Source organism: Rosa rugosa, chromosome 1 (assembly GCF_958449725.1).
Source record: "Rosa rugosa chromosome 1, drRosRugo1.1, whole genome shotgun sequence".
Taxonomy (NCBI): Eukaryota; Viridiplantae; Streptophyta; class Magnoliopsida; order Rosales; family Rosaceae; genus Rosa; species Rosa rugosa.
Genome location: NC_084820.1, coordinates 67,774,209 through 67,794,824, shown reverse-complemented (window position 1 = coordinate 67,794,824; position 20,616 = coordinate 67,774,209). Strand labels below are relative to the sequence as shown.

The window sequence follows — 20,616 nt, the reverse complement described above, 5'->3', positions numbered from 1 at the left end:
ATATATATGGCTATATGCATAGGAGGTCAAATGTTTACCAAAGTTGATGTCTATTGAAAACCATGCTAGAAGTGAAAGTCATTAAATGTCATCCATTGGCAAGAGTATAGAGGTTGATGCATTTCTTCCATGTTACAGAGATTAATGATATCAGTTTAGTAATAGATTCTTTTTAGCTTATGTTGCAAGGTTTCCATGTTCGCTCATGGTGATCATTCACAATTTCCACACTACTTATATTCAAGTTTATAGAGTTGTCATGTGTTTACTTTGACATTAAGAAAAAAACATAAGCAATTAGTTACAAAGTCTTGATGGTTTAACCTAAAGAGATGTTGTTTAGAACATTCGTGGACCCGAAAGTGTTTAAACCGAAAGTAGTAAAAGAAACAAGCTAATCGCACGCGCGAGCGCAGACCTTTCACATGACTAATATTATAACATTTATTTAGTTTTTTCATTGTTGAAGCAATCTACATTTGACTTTCTAGAAAATGAAAGAAAGTGGAGGCAAGAAAAGAAGAGAAGAGGAGGAGGAGACGACGATGAGGAGGATATTGAAAAGTGTTTGAGTCACAAGGACGGGAAGTCTGGAAAGTCCAAGAAGTTCAAAAAAAGATGAAAGGCTCTTCCACACAATGATACAATGAAGTTTTCCTCTTCTGTTTTTGGTTGAAAATTGAAATTTTCATTTTGTAATGCACCATTAACAGTTTCATCCCTAGTTTTGTAAGAGTGGAAATCAATTACTACATTGCCTATGTTTGGCCCCCTTATTATTTTCTTCTCAATTGCGTTTCAAAAATATAGATTTCAATTCAAACACTTGGAAGCTATATCTGAAAGTGGAGAACTTTTTATTTCCGTTTTTATCACCGGTGGGAAAGATTAAGCAATAAACTAAAGTAAAATAGACAAGTGGATTACGTCAACCAACAATGACAAAACTGGATAATTTATAGGCTAATCAAGAAGTGACATTATATCAAGAAGAACGATTTGAATACCAATTTTCAATCTTCAAATCGTTCTTCTTAATATGACGCTAAATCTCATCCTACATCACTCATGCATTAGACTATTCTCATAAAAAAATAATAATAAAATTTAAAAAAAAAAACTCCCACAAGAAATAGATTGTTCTATGGAAAAACCAAATATTTTTGCTTTTTACCATTTTTACCAATTTATGAATGAAATTGTAGTTCACTACACTCGACAAGTGGTAATATACGAGCAATAAGTTATTCAAATTAGGTGTATTAAATCTCAGTAAATTAGTTTCCTCGCGAAAGCAGAGATAAAAACCCAATTCCAGAAGTCAGATCGAAGAAAGGAGAATAAGAAAAATGCCGTTCACATTACATAAAGAAAGACTCCATGTTCAGAGTTATGAAGGCAATCTTTCATCATTTTCTTGAACCTTTTTTTGAACGTCTTCTTGGACTTTCCATCCTGGTTAGTTATCATCCTCGTCATTGTTTTCTCCCCACTTTCTCTTCTTGCCTGAGTTGCCTCCACTTTCTTTCATTTTCTGCAAAAGTCAATCAAACGTTGATTGTGTCAACCAATGACACTGTAGAATCGCTGTAAATCTGTATGTAATTAGGGTTTTATTTAATTAGGATATCCTGTAATTATGGAAAGATTGTTTCCTATCAGAGTTAGACTACTCATTTGTACTTGTATATATACCCTCATTGTGGGATGAATAGATTTATCGAATTAACCCTGAATTGAAGTATTCTTTTCTACTTGGTATCAAAGCAGGTTCAATCCTTTGAACTTGCGCTGCATCCTTTGAATCCTGAATCCTGAATCCCGAAGAACACCACAAACCGCTGCGTACCACCACCGTTGAAATCAAACCATCCTGAATTTCAAACCACCATCACCCTACCTTTTTTCGAAGAAAAAAAAAAAAAACTTTTTTTTTTCAAAAACATTCATATCCATCTTGAAACCCTTGAAAATCCAATCCTGCGAAAATCATGAATTCCTCAATGATGCAATCAGAGAAACAGGCTATGGGGCATTCGGTGACTACCGAATTTTCTTTTATGGCTCAACGCAAACAGGGTCCTCCAGGCTTCTCAGGACCTTCTCCACACCGTCCTCTAGGTAAACCAAATCCATATGCAAACAAAAGGTGCATTATCTGTGGGGAATTAGGTCATAGCAAGGAGCGGTGCTATGAAGTGATTGGTGGGACTTCACCAAGAAACCGCGAAAGAATCTGGGCAAGGCCGCTGTTGCTACTACAGAGAAAGTTTACCTAGACAATGCCTCTGCTAATGTAGCGCAGTCAGGTATGAAGGGTAAGGTTACTTTTAATAGTACATGGATAATTGATACAGGTGCATCTGACCATATGACCAATGACCCAAGTCTTGTGAAAAACCTTAGACGTTCCCCTCAAGCCGTTGTCTCTATTGCTGATGGTACTCCAACTCCGGTCACCGGAGAAGGTTCTATTGCTTTATCTGATACCTTAACCCTTGAATCTGTCTTAGTTGTTCCATCACTAGCTTATAATCTCCTGTCTGTTGGTCAAGTTATTTTAGCTCTTGCATGTATTGTGACCTTCTATCCGTCTTTCTGTGTGTTTCAGGACATTCTGACTCGACGGATTCTTGGTTATGGTGTTAGAAGGGGGAAATTATATTATCTGGATCTGACAGAGACTGGAAAGAAACAGAAGCATCTTTTGGGACAAGCTAATCAGATCAACGGGGTAGAGAATGCGAAGGAAGCTGTATGGTTATGGCATCGCCGTTTAGGTCATCTATCCTTTCGTTATCTTAAGAAGCTGCAACCTCAATTGTTTTCAGTTGTTAGTGATTTGGATTTCCACTGTGACATCTGTGAACTGGCCAAGAGTCACCGTATTTCATATTCACCAAGTCTTAATAAAAGTCATGTTCTTTTTATGAAGATTCACTCCGATGTCTGGGGTCCTGCGAAAATTCCTTCTCTTTCTGGAGCTCGGTATTTTGTAACGTTTATTGATGATTGCACTCGCATGACATGGGTGTCATTACTGAAGAATAAGAGTGATGTATTTGGAATGTTTACCGAATTTCACAAAATGGTGGCAACTCAGTATCAACAATCCATCAGAGTGTTTCAGTCTGACAATGGTGGAGAGTTTGTGAATGGCCCTATGATTGAGTTTTGCCGGTCACATGGAATTCGTCATCAAACCTCCAATTCTTATACTCCTCAACAGAATGGTTTAGCAGAACGGAAGAACAGGCAGTTGATGGAAGTTGTTCGTGCTTCCTTATTTGGCATGAATGTACCTCGGTCCTATTGGGGAGAAGCAGTAAAATTAGCAGCATATCTTATCAACCGTACTCCTTCACGGGTGATTGAGTTTCAGAATCCTCATCAGAAGCTTCATACACTTTTGACCATCCCTTCTATGCCTAATTTGGAGCCCCGGGTGTTTGGTTGCACAGCCTATGTTCATATTCCCAAGCCTCAACGCAGCAAGCTTGATCCCTGTGCCCGTAAGTGTATCTTTGTTGGTTATGCTGACTTCCAGAAGGGTTATCGATGTTATGATCCCCTTACTGGCACTATACATGTCTCTCTTGATGTTGCTTTTCGTGAATCCGAGCCTTATTACTCAGGGGGAGCTTCTCAGTCTTCCCTTCAGGGGGAGAGAGGTTGTGAAGAGAATCCCCGTTCTATTATTGACTTTGATGTCTTTGAAGACTTGGAAAATTTGGAGGATACATTTGAGGGTAGAAATTTGGAAACAGAAAATGCAGTTGCCGAACAGAGCATTGTGAATTCCGAAATAGACAATGCGACTGCCGAACGAAGTGTTGCGAATTCCAAAACAGAAAATGCGACTGCCGAACAGAGTGTTGTGAATTCCGAAACAGAAAATGTAACTGCCGAACAGAGTGTTGTGAATTCCGAGACAGAAGAGATGACTTTTCTGGATAGTTTGAATCAAAATCAAGACGTATCTGAAGCTCACACACAAGATATTCCCCCTTCTGCATCACCAACTGAAGATCCCGGTCAGAATGATCCTCCTCAGGTACCCCTAAACTTTAATGAATCTTCTGGGTTAGAAAGTGTCGAACCTAGGAAATCACAAAGGGTTACCAAGGGAATTCCTAAGAAACAATATGAACCAGATATCAAAGCCAAAGCTAAATACCCTATAGCTAATTTTATGTTTAACCATAGGATTTCTGGGTCACATGCACTTGTTGTTGATCAATTATCTACTGTATCTATTTCTAGTAACGTGCAGGATGCATTGACGGATCCAAAATGGACAAAGGCGATGAATGAAGAATTGGAAGCTCTTCAAAAGAATGCAACATGGGAGCTAGTACCTATGCCAGTTGGAAAGAAGACTGTAGGGTGTCGTTGGGTATTTACTGTGAAGCTTAATGCAGATGGAACTATTAGTAGATACAAGGCGAGGTTGGTTGCCAAAGGATATACACAACGCTATGGGATTGATTATGAGGAGACTTTTGCACCTGTGGCAAAGATTAATACTATCCGGATTCTAATCTCACTTGCAGCAAACAAAGATCGGCCCTTGCACTAGTTTGATGTGAAGAATGCGTTTCTTAATGGGAATTTGGAGGAAGAAGTGTACATGGATGTGCCCCCAGGTGTTAAGAATTACCCAAGTGACGTTGGCAAGGTGTGTAAATTGAAGAAGTCTTTGTATGGCCTGAAGCAGTCTCCAAGAGCTTGGTTTGGAAGATTTTCAAAGTCCATGAAAGCCTTTGGGTACAGACAGAGCAATTCTGACCATACCTTGTTTATCAAACGCAAGAATGGTAAGATTACAGCTCTTATTGTGTATGTTGATGACATGATTGTTACAGGGGATGATCCGAAAGAGATGAATGAATTGCAAAAGTATCTGTCAAAGGAGTTTGAAATGAAGGATCTGGGACAACTGAAGTATTTTCTGGGTATTGAAGTTGCAAGGTCTAAGAAGGGGATTTTGCTTTCACAAAGGAAGTATGTCCTTGATTTACTTGCTGAAACAGGGATGCTGGACTGTAGACCAATGGAGACACCCATTGAGATGAATCACAGACTTGCTATTTATCCTAATCAAGTTCCAACTGACAAAGGGAGGTATCAACGTCTTGTAGGAAGGTTGATTTATCTTTCACATACTAGACCTGATATTGCTTATGTTGTGAGTGTTGTTAGTCAATTTATGCATTGTCCTAGTGAAGAGCATATGGATGCAGTTTTTCGTATTTTGAAGTACTTGAAGATGGCGCCAGGTAAAGGGTTACTGTTTCAGAAAAAAGATGAATTGGAAGTTGTTGGGTACACAGATGCAGATTGGGCTGGTGATAAAACTGACAGACGTTCTACATCTGGGTACTTCACTTTTGTTGGAGGGAACCTTGTCACTTGGCGTAGCAAAAAGCAGAAAGTTGTTGCCAGATCAAGTGCAGAAGCTGAGTTCCGAGGTATGACACATGGAGTCTGTGAAATGTTGTGGATTCGTAATGTCTTGAAAGACCTGGGTTACAAGCTTAAAAAGCCTATGGATTTGCATTGTGATAATACAGCTGCCATTGAGATTGCACATAATCCAGTTCAGCATGATAGAACAAAGCATGTGGAGGTTGACCGTCATTTTATTAAAGAAAATCTTGACAGAAAGGTTATTCGCTTTCCATTTGTAAACTCAGATGAACAATTAGCTGATGTTCTTACTAAAGGAGTGTCCAGGAAGGTATTTGACAGCTCAGTTGACAAGTTGGGCATGATAGACATCTATGCACCAACTTGAGGGGGAGTGTAGAATCGCTGTAAATCTGTATGTAATTAGGATTTTATTTAATTAGGATATCCTGTAATTATGGAAAGATTGTTTCCTATTAGAGTTAGACTACTCCTTTGTACTTGTATATATACCCTCATTGTGGGATGAATAGATTTATCGAATTAACCCTGAATTGAAGTATTCTTTTCTACTTGTTGGAGAGGAAAGATCCCACATTGGAAAAGTGACAAATAAAATATAACTTATAAGTGGGTGACTCTTACCCAATTGTACCGAGGCCTTTTGTGATTAAAAACCCAACACCTAATGGGTGGTTAAGTTGGGACAGTATCGGTACAATGGTGGGCCACGGGCCACGATTGTCGCTGTTTAACATGGTATCAGAGCGGGTCCTTCTCCAATTGCGTCTCCACGTAGGCACGTATCATGAGCCCAAATTGGGTTCCCTGTATTGCCATCGAAATTACCAAGTGTCCAATGTGGGCCTTGGATTGTATCGACCAAGTCTCTGATATGAGACTTGTGTCCCAATTTCCAATGTGGAAATTGGATTAATTAATTTCACGTGCAGACCTAGAGTTAGGTTGCACGTGAGGGGGCGTGTTGGAGAGGAAAGATCCCACATTGGAAAAGTGACAAATAAAATATAACTTATAAGTGGGTGGCTCTTACCCAATTGTACCGAGGCCTTTTGTGATTAAAACCCAACACCTATCGGGTGGTTAAGTTGGGACAGTATCGGTACAATGGTGGGCCACGGGCCACGCTTGTCGCTGTTTAACAGACACAACTGAATTTCTGTGTAAATCAATCCAACTAAATACCCGAAACATTTATCTTGAAAAGGAAACCAACTTAGGCTGAACATTACCGAGGTGGCCAATCTTTTAGCCTCTCTGACACTTTCCAAAAATGGTAAAGCTTCTTTGGCTGGATCAGGATATAAAGGTGACTTATTGCCTGAAGAGTAAACAAACTGTAAGCATTCAAAACACACTACTTTCTGGTCTAAAAACACAAATAATCATAAACGTAGCCTACCAATAAGCCATTCTATCTGGAAATACCCTGGTAAGTCAAGTATACTACTCAAGAAAGTGATTGCAACCCCGGATTCTCCAGCTCGAGCAGTTCTTCCTACTGTTACCCTGGTAAGTCAAGTATACTACTCAATAAGCCATTCTATCTGTGACACATTTTTTGTCAGTTAATGAGCGCATAGATAGCAATGATATTGAATAAAATGTTTTTCTTCTAACTGTTGCCCTTTTTTCTTTTCAGTTGACAGTATACAGGTTTGCAAGGACACATGATATGAAAACATGCAACACAAAAACGAGTGCAATGGAGAAAACATTTCATTGAAATGGGAAACAAATGAGCCAATTCCGCCTGAACACAGGGAATATTGGGAAAGGACTGTGCCAAAGGCATCAGCACAAATGTCACAAACTAGGACAAATTTAGAGTTGCTTGGAATTGGATGTTATTTGAGTGCGTGCCTAAGTGCATGGTGCTGTAGGACAAGTTTTCATTGAAATCAACACTGATTTTTTGTTTTTTTGTTTTTGAGTATGACTATCCTGATAATAACCACAAATAGGCATTTATTTTATAAAGTTAATAACCTTAACAGTTAAAATGATAGGCCTATTTGCAGATTATATAATACCTATCATAATTCTGTTAGGACAGTTAACTATTTATTATTTAAATAAAAGAAAAATGATAAAGCTCAGAGCAACAAACAATCAAATTAAAAAAGGGATCTATGAGGAAACACAAATTTTCTGAATCATACATGCAAAGAGCTGCAGTATGTTGCAGCTAACTATGTTGCAGATAAAAAAACAACCAGCCCTACACTAGATTCGTAAATATAAAGCCTCACCTTAGTGTTCTTGGGAATATCATAATTAATAACCATCTCCACTGACGGAATATCCAATCCTCTACTTGCCACATCAGTGCTGACAAGTACATCATACTGTTGAGATTTGAACATGTTTAAGGCTCCAAGTCTTTTTTGCTGCCAGAAATATAATACAAACAAGGTTAGATTACCTCCAGATTCCCAACAAAATTAAAATGTTTCAAATAAATAAAGCATACCCACAAGGCCACAAGCACTTCAAGTAAACTAAATGTAATATACCTGGCTCATATCACCATGAAGAGGGATGGCCCTGATTCCAAGATTTTGAAGCGTATAAGCCAAAAAGGGTGTTGTGGCGCATTGTTCAGTAAAAACCATTGTTGGGCAGGGGCGCTTGTTAAGAATATGTACGACTGTACGAGATAACAATCCTGTAGGTAACAAGACATTAAACAACATCAAAATGGCAGAAACTCCATGGAAATATTTAAACTGCAACTCTTTGATTTGCACTACACTCAAACAAACAGATATACGCATTGAAATGATGAATGGACTATCAGGCCCTTTCTTATAATAACCCAATACAGAGCATCAACTAAACATGATCCATTCCTAAGATGTCCTCAAATTACAAAATGCTTTTTTTAACACTAGTATAAAATCTGAATGCGTAGAGTCATAACCTATAGCATTAAAATCAGAAACAAAAACAATAAGAAGATATGAAGAAACCTTGTGCTTGTACGGCACCATCAAACTTGCTGCTTTAGTGTGTCAACTGTAGAGTACTTAGATGCTAATTCAATCTGAGATAGAATGAAGAAATGACATTATTACTTTAGAAACAAATATGTGGAGAATGAATATGGTGCAAGAGACTCTTTCATCATACCTTCACAGGGTTGCATAGACAAGCTCTTTCAACCTTCTTAACCTGCAACATGAATAGCATAACTCTGTTAACAAAAATGAACAGAGTTATATATATATATATATATATGAGTTCCAATCGAGCCTTAGATAATGCACGTGCCCATCATCTAGGATGAATAATGTTTAATATTATGATTACTGCACAAAAACTTAATGCTTTTACGCCTCAAGGGTTAAGGCGCTAGAGCATAGAAAAAGTTCCAGCCTGTAATCTTGGACTTCTCTCTATTCAAACATTGCTACAAAATAACTAAATAAGGGTGACTCAACTCGATCAAGATCCCACTATAACAAGAATTTGGCATTTGTGGCCATAACCAATTATGTAATGTAAACTCTGATGGGATGCTTTTTAAAAAAGCACCTGAAGTAGGTAATGCAACCTTAAATAAGAGGGTAAAAGTATATTCCATAGCTTCTTTGCATAAATGCATTCGCATCACAAGCAAGAAAGATCAGGACTGCTTCCTCAATCTTTTTTCTTTCATGAAAGAAAAATGGAATTCAAAAGAATAGATTTAGTGAATTTCTACTAATGTCCTATAGTTTAAAATGTTGGTAGAAAGAGATCTCTGCTTTGTCTGAATAACAGAAAGAGAAACTAAGACACACAGGTCCAATCAACACATCACTTTACTGTATCCAATTTGCAGCATTCGTACATAATGAAAATAGTGTAAGCAATACAACCACATTGAAATCGTTGGACTTAACTTTTTTGTCATTGTAGCAGAAAATAAATAGGGTCCTTGACCAAAAGCCCCAAAATGAGCCAAAGTTATCCCACTTACCCCAGTAACAGATTTTTATTCCCACTAACCCAATTTAAAGAGAAATGACAACTTTGCCCTTCACCTAATTAAAAAACTACATGATGCCACTCTCTCCTCTCTCCTCTCTGCTCTCTCTCCACGCTGCCAGCAACCCATCTCTCTCTCCTCTCTCTCTCTCTCCTCCCCGATCTCCACCTCCGGTTTCTCTCTCTGCGATGGCCACGCCGAAGATGCAATCCAAGCTTGAAGATGACGAAGAAGGCAAGGATGTGAGTGATGGTCGAGATCGACCTCACCGGCGACGAAGGTTTCCGATCCCCTTGGGTCCTTGCCCTCCAGTCTCTCTCTCTCTCTCTGCCATGAAAGCTCTGTCGCTCTCTCCTCGTCGTAGTCGGACAGACGATGGCGTTGATCTTCGTGCTCGCCGACGGTGGCTTCTGCGATCAGAAGGTTTGGATTGGAGAGCCCGGTCGGCGATCTCCTTCGCCTCGATTCCACTGCAGCCATCGCGAATCAATCATCTCCGGCGAGATTCATGTCGGATTCCGGGGATTTCGAAGCGGGGATATCCTGGTTTGGTCCGCTCCGGCCCATTCTCTTCATTTCTGGCCATATATTCCCCCTGAAGTCCCGAGCAGTCTCCTTTTTACAAAAGCTTTTTATTTTTATTTTTTTATTTGGATGAAGCTTCTTGGTTGCAAATCAAAATAGTGGTGCTACTTTTGTTAGGTTTCCGGTCTGGTCTGCAACTGTGGAAGAAGAGAGAAGAAGAAGATTGGGTGAGCAGCAAATAGAAAGAAGAAGAAGTCGACTCCGACTGCAACAGGAATGGAGAAGAGGACATGGGTGCCCAGAGCTTTTCATTGGGTGACTCAATCAATTTCTCTGTTTTTTTTTTTTTTTGGGTAAAATGGTGCAGAATGCCCGGATAGAAAGAAAAAATGAAGAAAAAAAAGTTCTATTGGGGCAATAGACATCTGTTAAAGCGTCTATTGGGGGGTAATAGACATCTATTGGGGGGCAATAGACGTTTTGAATTGATGTAATCTCCTCTCTTTTTTTCTTTAATCAAAGTTTTATTTGTGTAGTTTTAGGAAGATTAATTACCATTTCGGTAATCTAAACGTCTATTGGGGGGCAATAGACGTCTACTGGGGGGCAATACATGACTGATAGTCGTCTATTGGGGGGCAATACATGGCTGATAGTCGTCTATTGGGGGCCAATAGACGTCTATTAGGGGGCAATAGACGTCTATTAGGGGGCAATAGACTATTGGGGCAATAGACGTCTATTGGAGGGCAATAGACGTCTATTGCCCCTCTATTAGGGGCAATAGATGTCTATTGGGGGCAAAAAAACTTTCCGGTGAGATTTTCAGCAAATTCCGGTGGGCGGCAGCCGGTGACCTGAATCCGGCGGCCGGTGACCGGATTCCAGCGAAAGTTGGCCGGATTCCGGCGACCGGTGACCGGATTCCCGCGGCCGGTGACGGGCTCCGGCGAAGTCTCCTATGGTTTCTCTCTCTTCCATTTTCTCTATTTCTCTCTCTAAGTAACAAAGGGGTGAGGGGTAAAATGGTATTAAAAAAAAATTAAAAACAAAAAAAAAATCTTAATGGGGTATTAGGGAAGACTCCCTTAGAGTGTATTGGGTAAGAGAGAATTAAAAAAACTTAATAGGGTAAGTGGGAAAAAAATCCCTAGAAATGGGGTAAATGGACAAAACCCCAAATAAATATGTGATCCGTTCACCACCACGAGGGAGAGATTTCAGAATTTCAACTGTCGATTTTTGAAATTCATCACCAAGCAGCCTGTCTGCCTCGTCTAAAACCTGCTCAATTAAAAATAATTAGAGGTTTCCTAAGACTTTCTGGGCAAGTCTTTTGGAAAGTGTTACCATTCTCATTGGATGGGAAAGCAAATGCAAGATACAGTCTACACAAATGTATGACAACCAATAAGCAAAATACTTAAACAGTTTTGGGCTAAATACTAGTTAGTACCCTGTGGTTTAGGTCCAAAATCAATTCAGTCCCTGGACTTCTAATTTCATCAAAAACACCCCTGCACTTTCAATTTTGATCTAATAGGTCCAATTCGTTAATATTCTATTATGGGTTCAAGTTATAGTTGGATTATTTGTTGAAAAACTATTTATTTTTAATAGTAGGACTCACTCCTAAATTGACTATGCAGACCACCTCGACACCACATCATAAAACATAGGTCATATATGAGCCACGTTAACAAGTTAAATAACTCAATTGTCGGAAAACTAACAAATTGGACCTATTAGATCAAAATTGAAGTGCAGGGGTGTTTTTGATGAAATTAGAAGTTCAGGGACTGAATTGATTTTGGACCTAAACCATAGGGTAGTAATTTGTATTTAGCCCTTAAATTTACATATCGAAAGCCTCTTATTGGATCTTTCGATTTTTCTTGCCAAATTGGTCTTGATTGATCTTGTGACATTTTACATTCTACTTTTAGTAACCTTTCTGGTGGCCTTCACCTTATATTCACATTTATTAGTTGCAAATTAACCTTATGCAAAACAAAAGAAAAAACTGTACAAATGGCATTAAAAAGTACCAAATATTTCAATGTGTGATGGGAAAATCCACTTTTTGGACAAGTCCATTGGATAGCGCATTGGATCGATGACCGAAAATGTATAACAGCCAATGATTGAATTTACAACAATCAAAGTATCCACTAATGCTAAATGAAAATTATTTATATGGAGAGTACGTGCACTACTACAAAAAATAGATTTAAGGACGTTCGAAAAACGTCCTAAAAAACTTTAGATGACACGTTAAAAAAACGTCATCTATCTAGGAGTCATAGTAAGTCATCTTTTAGGACGTTGAAAAAACATCCTTAAATGTCTACAAAGACACTGAAAAAGCGTCCTTGTTTCTATTAATAAACGTCCTCTAATGTTTACAATGACACTCGAAAAAAGTCTTTATAATCGAAAAAAAGTGTCATCTAATATCTATAAGGACACTAGAAAAACGTCATAGTATCTCATAAAAACATCCTTAAACATATATGAGGACGAAGAAAAAACGTCATTGTATCTTTTCCATGACACAAAAAAAAAAATTAAAATCTGCAAATTTACACATGATTACTAACCAAAATTATATATCAACATCCAAAGTATACAATCAATGAGCATAGATTAATTTTCCCAAGTTCAGTAAACTAAAAGTTACAATCTAATCTAACTACAACTTCGCTCAATCCACATCACATTCATCATGAGCATCCATGAGTTCGTCTTGAACTGCAATATCAATAAAAATAGTATTAAAAAATGATAACCAGTGCGAACATAAGCCTTTTTATTAAAGTCTCAATCAAAACCGATATTCTTACTCTCAAATAGAACTGAAGTAAATGTATTCCAAAGATTTAAATCAGCATATTAATGGAAACTAGAATATGTGAGCCAAACTACAGGAAAGCTAGAATCTTAAATAATAAGGTCTATGGGAGAGTTGCAAGCCAACAATGTCATAAGAAGTATGTCTATAATTGCTAACAACTAAGTCCCAGCAATAGACTCATGAATTCAATGAGTTCAGATATGAAATTTCCATAATTTTTGGTTCATAGGTTCTTACCTTACTTTCTCTAAAAATCTTGGACCACATTAGAGCTAGTTGGATCTCCATTAATTATCACCTGAGATGTCCATAATGTATTTTCAGTTCACAATACTCAAAAAATTCTGGGCACTAAATTGATAGCTCCACAATCACATTGGCCAATTAACTAAGCTTTATGAAATCAGAACAAAAAATAGAGTTGGTTAGTTAACTAATGATGACACAATTGATCAAACTAAGAAATAAGATTGTAGATTTATATGAATCTGGTCATAAAAGTGTGACTAAGAGGATAAACCACCCCCTGAAGCGGCATCTCCTATATGGCTGATCTATGTTCCTTAAAGTAGCATTTACAAGTTTAGCACATTCAAATCTTCTTAACAGGATATATTTCACCACAGAAGCCAACTTAATATACACTATAGATTTTTGCATAACTCACCAAGTATTCACTTGACCAAATGGAGAAAACCATGCTCACAGCCCCTCAGACCCATAGACAAAGACGAATTACAATGGTAACACCGAGAGCAGAGAAACTGGGGTTTAAGAATGGTAAACCAAAAGAGAATCAAAACCCATAAGTCCATAACTATAAACAAAATTAATACATACGAAATAATCATGAGTGAGTACAGCTTACTGACTAAAGACATACAAGTAATTAATCCAATTAAATTAAGTGCAACCAAATCCTAAATTAAATGCATCCCAAATGAAATAATAATGAAAAAGGCAGACAAAATATATTCCTAGCTTTGGAGGTGGTATATAAAAACGCATAAATAACCAACTATGTGACTACTAAGCTGAATAAAACTCATAATTTGCATAATAGTAGAAGAATATATGATAAAAGTTCAATTAAAAGAAAAAAGAGCATATGGAATTTCTCATACCTTTACTCTTGTATGTGATAGTTCTGTGTGATTTGAGGTAATGCAGCCACCTCTGTTCAGATAAACATTCTCCAGTCAAATAACAACCATCTCAACTTGCATCATTTGGGTGAGTCATAAAACTCCCTCTTAAAATACATACACAACATAAACACAAGTCCACAACATCAGAAGCTGAAATTCCAATCATACTAAGCATGCGACAATAGGCTTCACCTAAGGGCCTTAAAGTTGAATGCCATGATATAAGAACGACCTCTCAAGTGCACATGAATAACTATGTTCCACAATCTGAAACAATCAAACACAAAGTATAATTATCCAAAAAAATAAAAATTGGATTAAACTAAAAGAGCCATGCACATGGACAAACATTAGACATATCTCATAAATAACTCCACATATTAACATATACAAAAATTCAACCCAAGTCACCTCATTTGGAAGTAGATCAAATATGGTTTGATGGGGTCCTGGCTTTTGATGAACAACTGTGGGTTCTTGTTTATCTAAAGGTGTGCTTCGGCCACCACCATAACCATTCACAACCCTACCACTGATTTCAAGGTGATAAGACATAAAATCAATAAAATAGTAACAATAACAATATTAACTAAGAAAGGAAAGGAGTTTGGAGTGTACAATTGTGTGGTTCCACTTAAATAGTACAATTTCCATCAATAGTATGTTTTTGTTCATGGTCTAGAATAGTGAATCAACAAAGCATAATTGAAGGAAAAAGAAGAGTAACAATAAGCCAACTGTGGGTTGCAACATGGAAAGGTAAAGCTTGTAGTCTTACTTTGTGCAATAAATGGAAAAGCGAAAGCAATTTTGAAATCAGAAGTTTCATATCATCATACAAACAGTAAAATGAAACTCAAAAAATATATTCATTCTAGGCATGATTAAAAAGAAACACATACGTACCAGAGGAACTGCAGGATATAGCCTCAAAATCTCAGTTAGAGCAGCGTGAAGATGATGCATTTGTTCGAGAGCTGCATCAGTTATATCTGCCACAAATTCATCAATGTTAGCTTCATGATTTATACCAACGACATCCCTCACTTCTTGTGAAACTTTCTCCTTATTAGAGGGTTCTTACCGAGCATGCAGAAGAACCATGAAAGTGTAGTTGGACTTGTATCTTTCTGAGCCTGTACAAAATCAATTATCAGCCTTTTTTTGAGGTCTCAATGAAAATTAAATAAGCAGAAGAGTAAACTCACTCTAAAACAAAACTAGAAAAGAAAAGAAAAATTAAACAACAGTGAACTTAAGTACCTTCCCAATCCCAACAGAATTTGCTTCCATGTAAAATTTGTGACAAGTATTTGAAAATGTCAAACCTGTGATTCAATAAAGTCATTCTTATACAAAGATAACAACTCAACAAAATCGATTCTTAAACTCACAGATAGTAGGTTACTTGATAGTTGCACAATAAAACTAGTTAAAAATTGCTATAACAAAATACTCAAAAATAATACAAATGTACATCGAGGAATAGAGAGAACAATACCTGGTTCTTGCAGAAATATGAATTCTGGATGAGTTGGTGAGGAACAAGGGTTTGTTGTTTTGAAATACGAAAACACTTCATGTGATAGACTCTGTAAAACAAAACAGAGCAACAAGAGTAAATAGTGCCTCCTCTTAATTGAAGAACATTGCGAAGAACTGAAGAACAATCAACACCAACACCAATAATCAATAGTTCAACAACCAACACCAATTCACGTATCCAAAATAGATCAGTAGATTCAGTAGTCAGTACCCAACTACCCACTAACCAAAATAGTGAAATACCAATTCAAACTTCCAATCGTATCTCTCACTCTATCGATTTCAATGGAAATTGTCAGAAAATGAATTAAAGGTAGAATCTTTACAACGAAATTAGTTTCCTGTGTGCAGAAGATCATCATGGTTTCAAAGGGCATCAAGCAATGACATGGTTTTGGGATTGATTTTAGCAGACACGATTCATTGCGGCTGAAGTTTAGAAATTAGAACTTACCGTTTAGAGGCAGAGGCGCGGACCAGAGGGAGTCTGAGGTAGAGACGCAATGGAGGCGTGGAGCAGAGGCGCGGTGCAGCTGCGGTGGCTTGGGGTGGGGGGGGGGGGGGGGGAGCGAAGAGCGAAGACGAGCAAAGAGCTGTGGTGGCTTGGGTCTGTTTGTTTTGGGGATCGAATGAATCGATCTGCTCTGATACCTGGGTTTGAGCAAATGAACGGGGTGATTGGGTAAATTCTAAAGTGAATTTGGTGAGATTCCATGGTGGGAAATTGAAACTCAGAGAGGGAAATTTTGGAGAACCCGGGAAAGTGAAAATTTAGGGTTTTCTCTTTCAATTTTGCTGCACAGTGCTGTGATTTGGGAAACTGTTATATATATATTTCTATATTATTGTTCCCTATGTTTGGGTTTCAGCGAATCGAACCGAGGACCTTACCAAACTTAGAGTGCCTTTGTTTAGCTGAGTGGGTGGCCATGCTCTCCCTCCGTGTTTTCGGAAAAGCTAAAACGTCCTAAGAATAATACAAGGACGCATTTTAAAAATGATGTCATTGTATCCAAAATCCATGTGTCCCCAATTTAGTTTTATGTAGTAGTGGTGAGAGTCTCTTATTGGAACTAATTTTCAGATAAGATCTTTTCATTTTTATTTCTCTGATTCATCTCTTGATATTTTACATTCTACTTCTCTGGCTAAAGGTGCATCTACTGGTGTATGTTGTATATTGACATTTGTAAGTTGCATAACCAAAGAGAAAACTGAAAAAGATGACATTGAAAAAGTACCAGATATTTTAACGTGCGAAGAGAAAATCATTTCGTGTCACGCAGATGATGTAGGAGGCGTCCGGACGTCGCAACCTTCAAGAGAAAGAATTAAAAGTTAAAAAAAATAACATTCAGAAACGTCCAAAAAAAAAAAAATTCTTATCTAACAAAGTTAGACAACTTCATGCAGTAAATTTCTAAATTCTTAGACAACTTTATATCTACACATTATGTTGGCATAGATATATGGAGAAACAAATATTTACTTCAAGGAAGAGAAAGAAAAAAGAGAGGAAAAGAAACAACTTAAAAGGCAACCAAGTAAAGCCATGGAAATTAAGTTGTAGCCTTTGAGCGCAACAAGAGGCAGTGTTTATGTACAGGCACCACGTACAGTGCTGAAGTAATCAATGCAGTACTTAAAGACAAAGCGGGAATGAAATCTCTAGTCTCTTGTGGTTGAAAAATGAAAACTTACAATGACGTGTGGCCGCGTTGCAAGAACCCTAGATTCTTGCGCCATGTTCAGTCCTCCAATAAGCTGAGCAGAACCGATGATTAGAGACAAAAGCAAACAAAAGCTAGTTATTGAGCTTCAACTAAACAACAATATCTCAAGCTACTAAAAATAAAGTTTAACCTAATGGACCACAACCTAGATAGAAGATTTGCTAGTTAATACAATGTCTGGTAGAAAAGCTCAAGTGCACTCACCGCAGCAGACTTGGCACCAATGTCTTTCCCGAGGGCGTCAAAGTGGTCTTTGATCTGAACGGCAAGCTCCCTTGTTGGGGAGAGAACCAAAGCAAAAAAGGCTTTCTGGGGAGAATCTATCAGAGCTTGCAGTATCGGAAGAGCAAACGCTCAGGTTTTCCCTGAACCCGTTTGGGCAAGTGCGATCAAGTCTTTTCCTGATACACATACACCAGAGTTCATTAGAGACGGAAGGTGAATGACCCAAAAGGCCAAAACCCTAAACCCTAAACCCTAAAACACCTGCCTGCGAGGGCGTGAGGAATGGTCTCCACTTGAATAGGGGTAGGGGACGTCCATTCCAGTTTACCAACAGCATTCACCAGTTCATCGCATAGACCCAAACTCTTAAACGACGCCGTCTTTTCTTCCTCGTCGGCCATTCTGGTCTGATTTCAGGGTATCGCGCCTCCGTCCTTAAATATTATTATTAATTTATTATATGTCCAGGACGCAGAGAAAGTTGGGCCAGCGACAAATTTGGTTCGGGCCCAAATACTTTCATCATCTTCTTCTTCGTTTTCTTTTTTCATTAGGAAGATCATGAAAGAATTTGGGCACGAACTAAATTGGACATTTTCTTTACTGGACTGAACTGGAGCCCAATTTCTCCTGGCCCAAACAATTATGACAAAATCATCAAAGATTGAGATTTCCTTACTTCTATTCAATCGCCCATTTGGTTATGTGATTGTTTTCTACTCTGAATCTCCGCCGCACTTAAATTGATGCATTCTTCATGTCCTAGTATGCTAAAGACTACTACTTAATTTAGTAGAAGTGAATACGTAGAATGTTCCCAAAAAGGCTTCAAGTAGCACTAGATTTCAAGGTTGAAAGTTTAGGAGCCTGCTATCACCAATAATCGTAGCAAGAACAAGAACCTTGCTTGAAACAATGAAACCGGTTGCGATCCCTAATGACAATTTCTCGATTATAAACATGAGAAACTAGTTTCATCACAGAATGACAGTCTTGGCAGATACGTAGATTTTTGAATATATGAAGCGGCAAACCTGCTCTTGTGCTTATAAGTCCATAACAAACTGCCAACTTTTCACTGTGGGAGAACAATGCCTGTTCTATCTCCTCCAACTTATCTGCATTACTCTCGTCTGTGCTGTCAAAACCAGGGAAAACTTGAGTAGCAGCATTTGGGACATAACCGGCCATTCTCAACTTTTGTATCATCTCATCCAACTTCATGTAAATCTCCATTGTCTGTGGGTGTGACTTGTCTCCAGCACTGAACTGATGAATTTGGCCACCAACATAAAGAGAGCTCATTCCAGGCATCTTTCTTATACCCCTATTCTTAAGGCCCTGCCTCAACAAATTAGCCTTGTCCTGGTTTCCACCCAAAGCATACATGTTTGAGAGAAGGACATGATACTCTGTGTTTTGGGGATCTATTTGAACCAGGTCTTGCAGAATGCGTTCACCTAGCTGTAGCTTTCCATGGACACTGCATGAACCAATAAGAGAACCCAAAACAACCTCATTCGGAGGCATTGGCATTCTCTTTATAAAAATCCCAGCCTCTTCTAAATGGCCAGCCCTGCCCAGAAGATCCACCATGCAAGCATAATGCTCTATCTTAGGTGTTACGCCATACAATGCTTCAAGATTCCAAAAGTAATGGCGACCCTGTTCAACAAGTCCTGAGTGGCTGCAAGCACACAACAAAGCAGTGAAGGTTAAATCGTCTGGCTTGGTCTCTTTCAGCATTTGAGGAAACACCTTCAAAACAACTCTGCCCCTTCCATGCATTGCCAACCCACTAAGCAAAGCATTCCATGTCACTACATTCCTGTACTTCATGTGCTCAAAAACTTTCATCGCTGTGTCTACTCTACCACATTTTGCATACATGTCAACCAGAGCTGTGCCAACCATAAAATCCATCTCATTCCCCATTGCCTTATAAGCATAGGCATGAACCCAACTGCCGATCACCACACCTCCCGATTGTGCACAAGCCGATAAAAATGAACAAAGTGTGACATAGTTCAATCCCAAACCACAACCAAAAACCATTTCTCGCAGAAGAGAAAAACCTTCCCGGACAAGCCCAACACTCACATACCCAACAATCATAATCGTCCAAGCAACCTCATTCCTCTCAGGCATTGTATCAAACACCACTCTCCCACTTCCCACACCTTCCCATCTAACCATTCCATCCAAAATCACAGTCCAAGAGACAACACTTCGCTCCCCCATTTCGTCGAAAACCCTCTTCGCCATGCTCAACTGGCCACACTTGACATACATATCCATAGCCGCATTGCAGGCTTTAACACTGGAACTCAACCCCACCTTCACCATCAACCCATGTCCTTGCAACCCAACCTCAACGTTGCCCAACCGAGCACACCCACTGAACAAGCAAACCACGGCAACGTCGTCCACACTCACTCCCTCTCTTCTCATTTCCACAAACAAGCGAACCCCATTTTGATGCATGCCGTGGCGAGCAAAGCCTCCCATGAGGACGGTCCAGTCCACAGTGTCTTTGTGCGAGCTGGGAATTTCGTCGAACACCTTGCGTGCATGGATTGCAGTTCCACAAGCAGCGTGAAGATGGAGCAGGGCATTGTAGAGGAACGAGTCTGCTGAGGCGGCAAGGCCGCTGGTGATGATGGCGGCGTGGAGCTTCTTGCCGAGGTCGATGGAGGATCGGCGCGTGCATTCTCGGATGAGAGAACGGAGGTGTCGCGTGGAGAGTAAGGTCAAGGCAGTGTGTGCTGACCATTTCATTAGTCATAAGTGACGAACTTTAGATGAGCTTTTTATTGAAGGTGTCCTCATTTTAATGTATCGATACATTAAGTAAACTAGCAATATATCTAGCTTGATATAGAAATATATTGAATTCCGTTCTTGTGGAGGCTAATTTTGGTCATGTGTTGGATTCCGTTCTTGTTTTAATTTGGCTAATTTCGTCAAATTAGGATTTGAAGTAGCTAGCAAGACAGATGGTGCCCCGGCTGAGCTAGACTGAACTGGAAACCAAAACTAATTCGAATAGCAATTTCACGAAATTTAGCATCAGTGTCCAAAATTCTGTTTAGTCAAGATCCAACTCATGACAAAAGCAAACATTCCTTAAAATAGTGGAATACGTCCAGCAAAAGAACAAATCGATATGTGTTGTCATTAATA

At 38.8% G+C, this 20,616-nt stretch overlaps 2 protein-coding genes and 1 long non-coding RNA gene across 3 annotated transcripts; all 3 read right to left on the bottom strand.

Moving 5' to 3' along the window:
• Window positions 1-1,459: 1,459 nt before the first annotated feature.
• Window positions 1,460-8,045, bottom strand: LOC133733732 (DEAD-box ATP-dependent RNA helicase 10-like). Its single transcript, XM_062161374.1, has 6 exons — window positions 7,947-8,045; window positions 7,683-7,820; window positions 7,464-7,474; window positions 6,833-6,939; window positions 6,663-6,751; window positions 1,460-1,534 (listed from the first exon to the last, which is right to left on the bottom strand). The coding sequence occupies exons 1-6, from the start codon at window positions 8,043-8,045 to the stop codon at window positions 1,460-1,462; spliced, it is 519 nt and encodes a 172-aa protein (XP_062017358.1).
• Window positions 8,046-12,451: 4,406 nt separating this feature from the next.
• LOC133726354 (uncharacterized) lies at window positions 12,452-14,828 on the bottom strand. Its single transcript, XR_009854767.1, has 6 exons — window positions 14,342-14,828; window positions 14,123-14,197; window positions 13,907-13,958; window positions 13,450-13,546; window positions 13,020-13,080; window positions 12,452-12,679 (listed from the first exon to the last, which is right to left on the bottom strand). It is a non-coding gene; the product is annotated as an uncharacterized LOC133726354 (long non-coding RNA).
• A 3,308-nt stretch (window positions 14,829-18,136) lies between these two features.
• On the bottom strand, window positions 18,137-20,365 carry LOC133726344 (pentatricopeptide repeat-containing protein At5g15340, mitochondrial-like). Its single transcript, XM_062153873.1, has one exon. The coding sequence runs from the start codon at window positions 20,209-20,211 to the stop codon at window positions 18,307-18,309; it is 1,905 nt and encodes a 634-aa protein (XP_062009857.1). The 5' UTR covers window positions 20,212-20,365; the 3' UTR covers window positions 18,137-18,306.
• Between the last annotated feature and the right edge of the window lie 251 nt (window positions 20,366-20,616).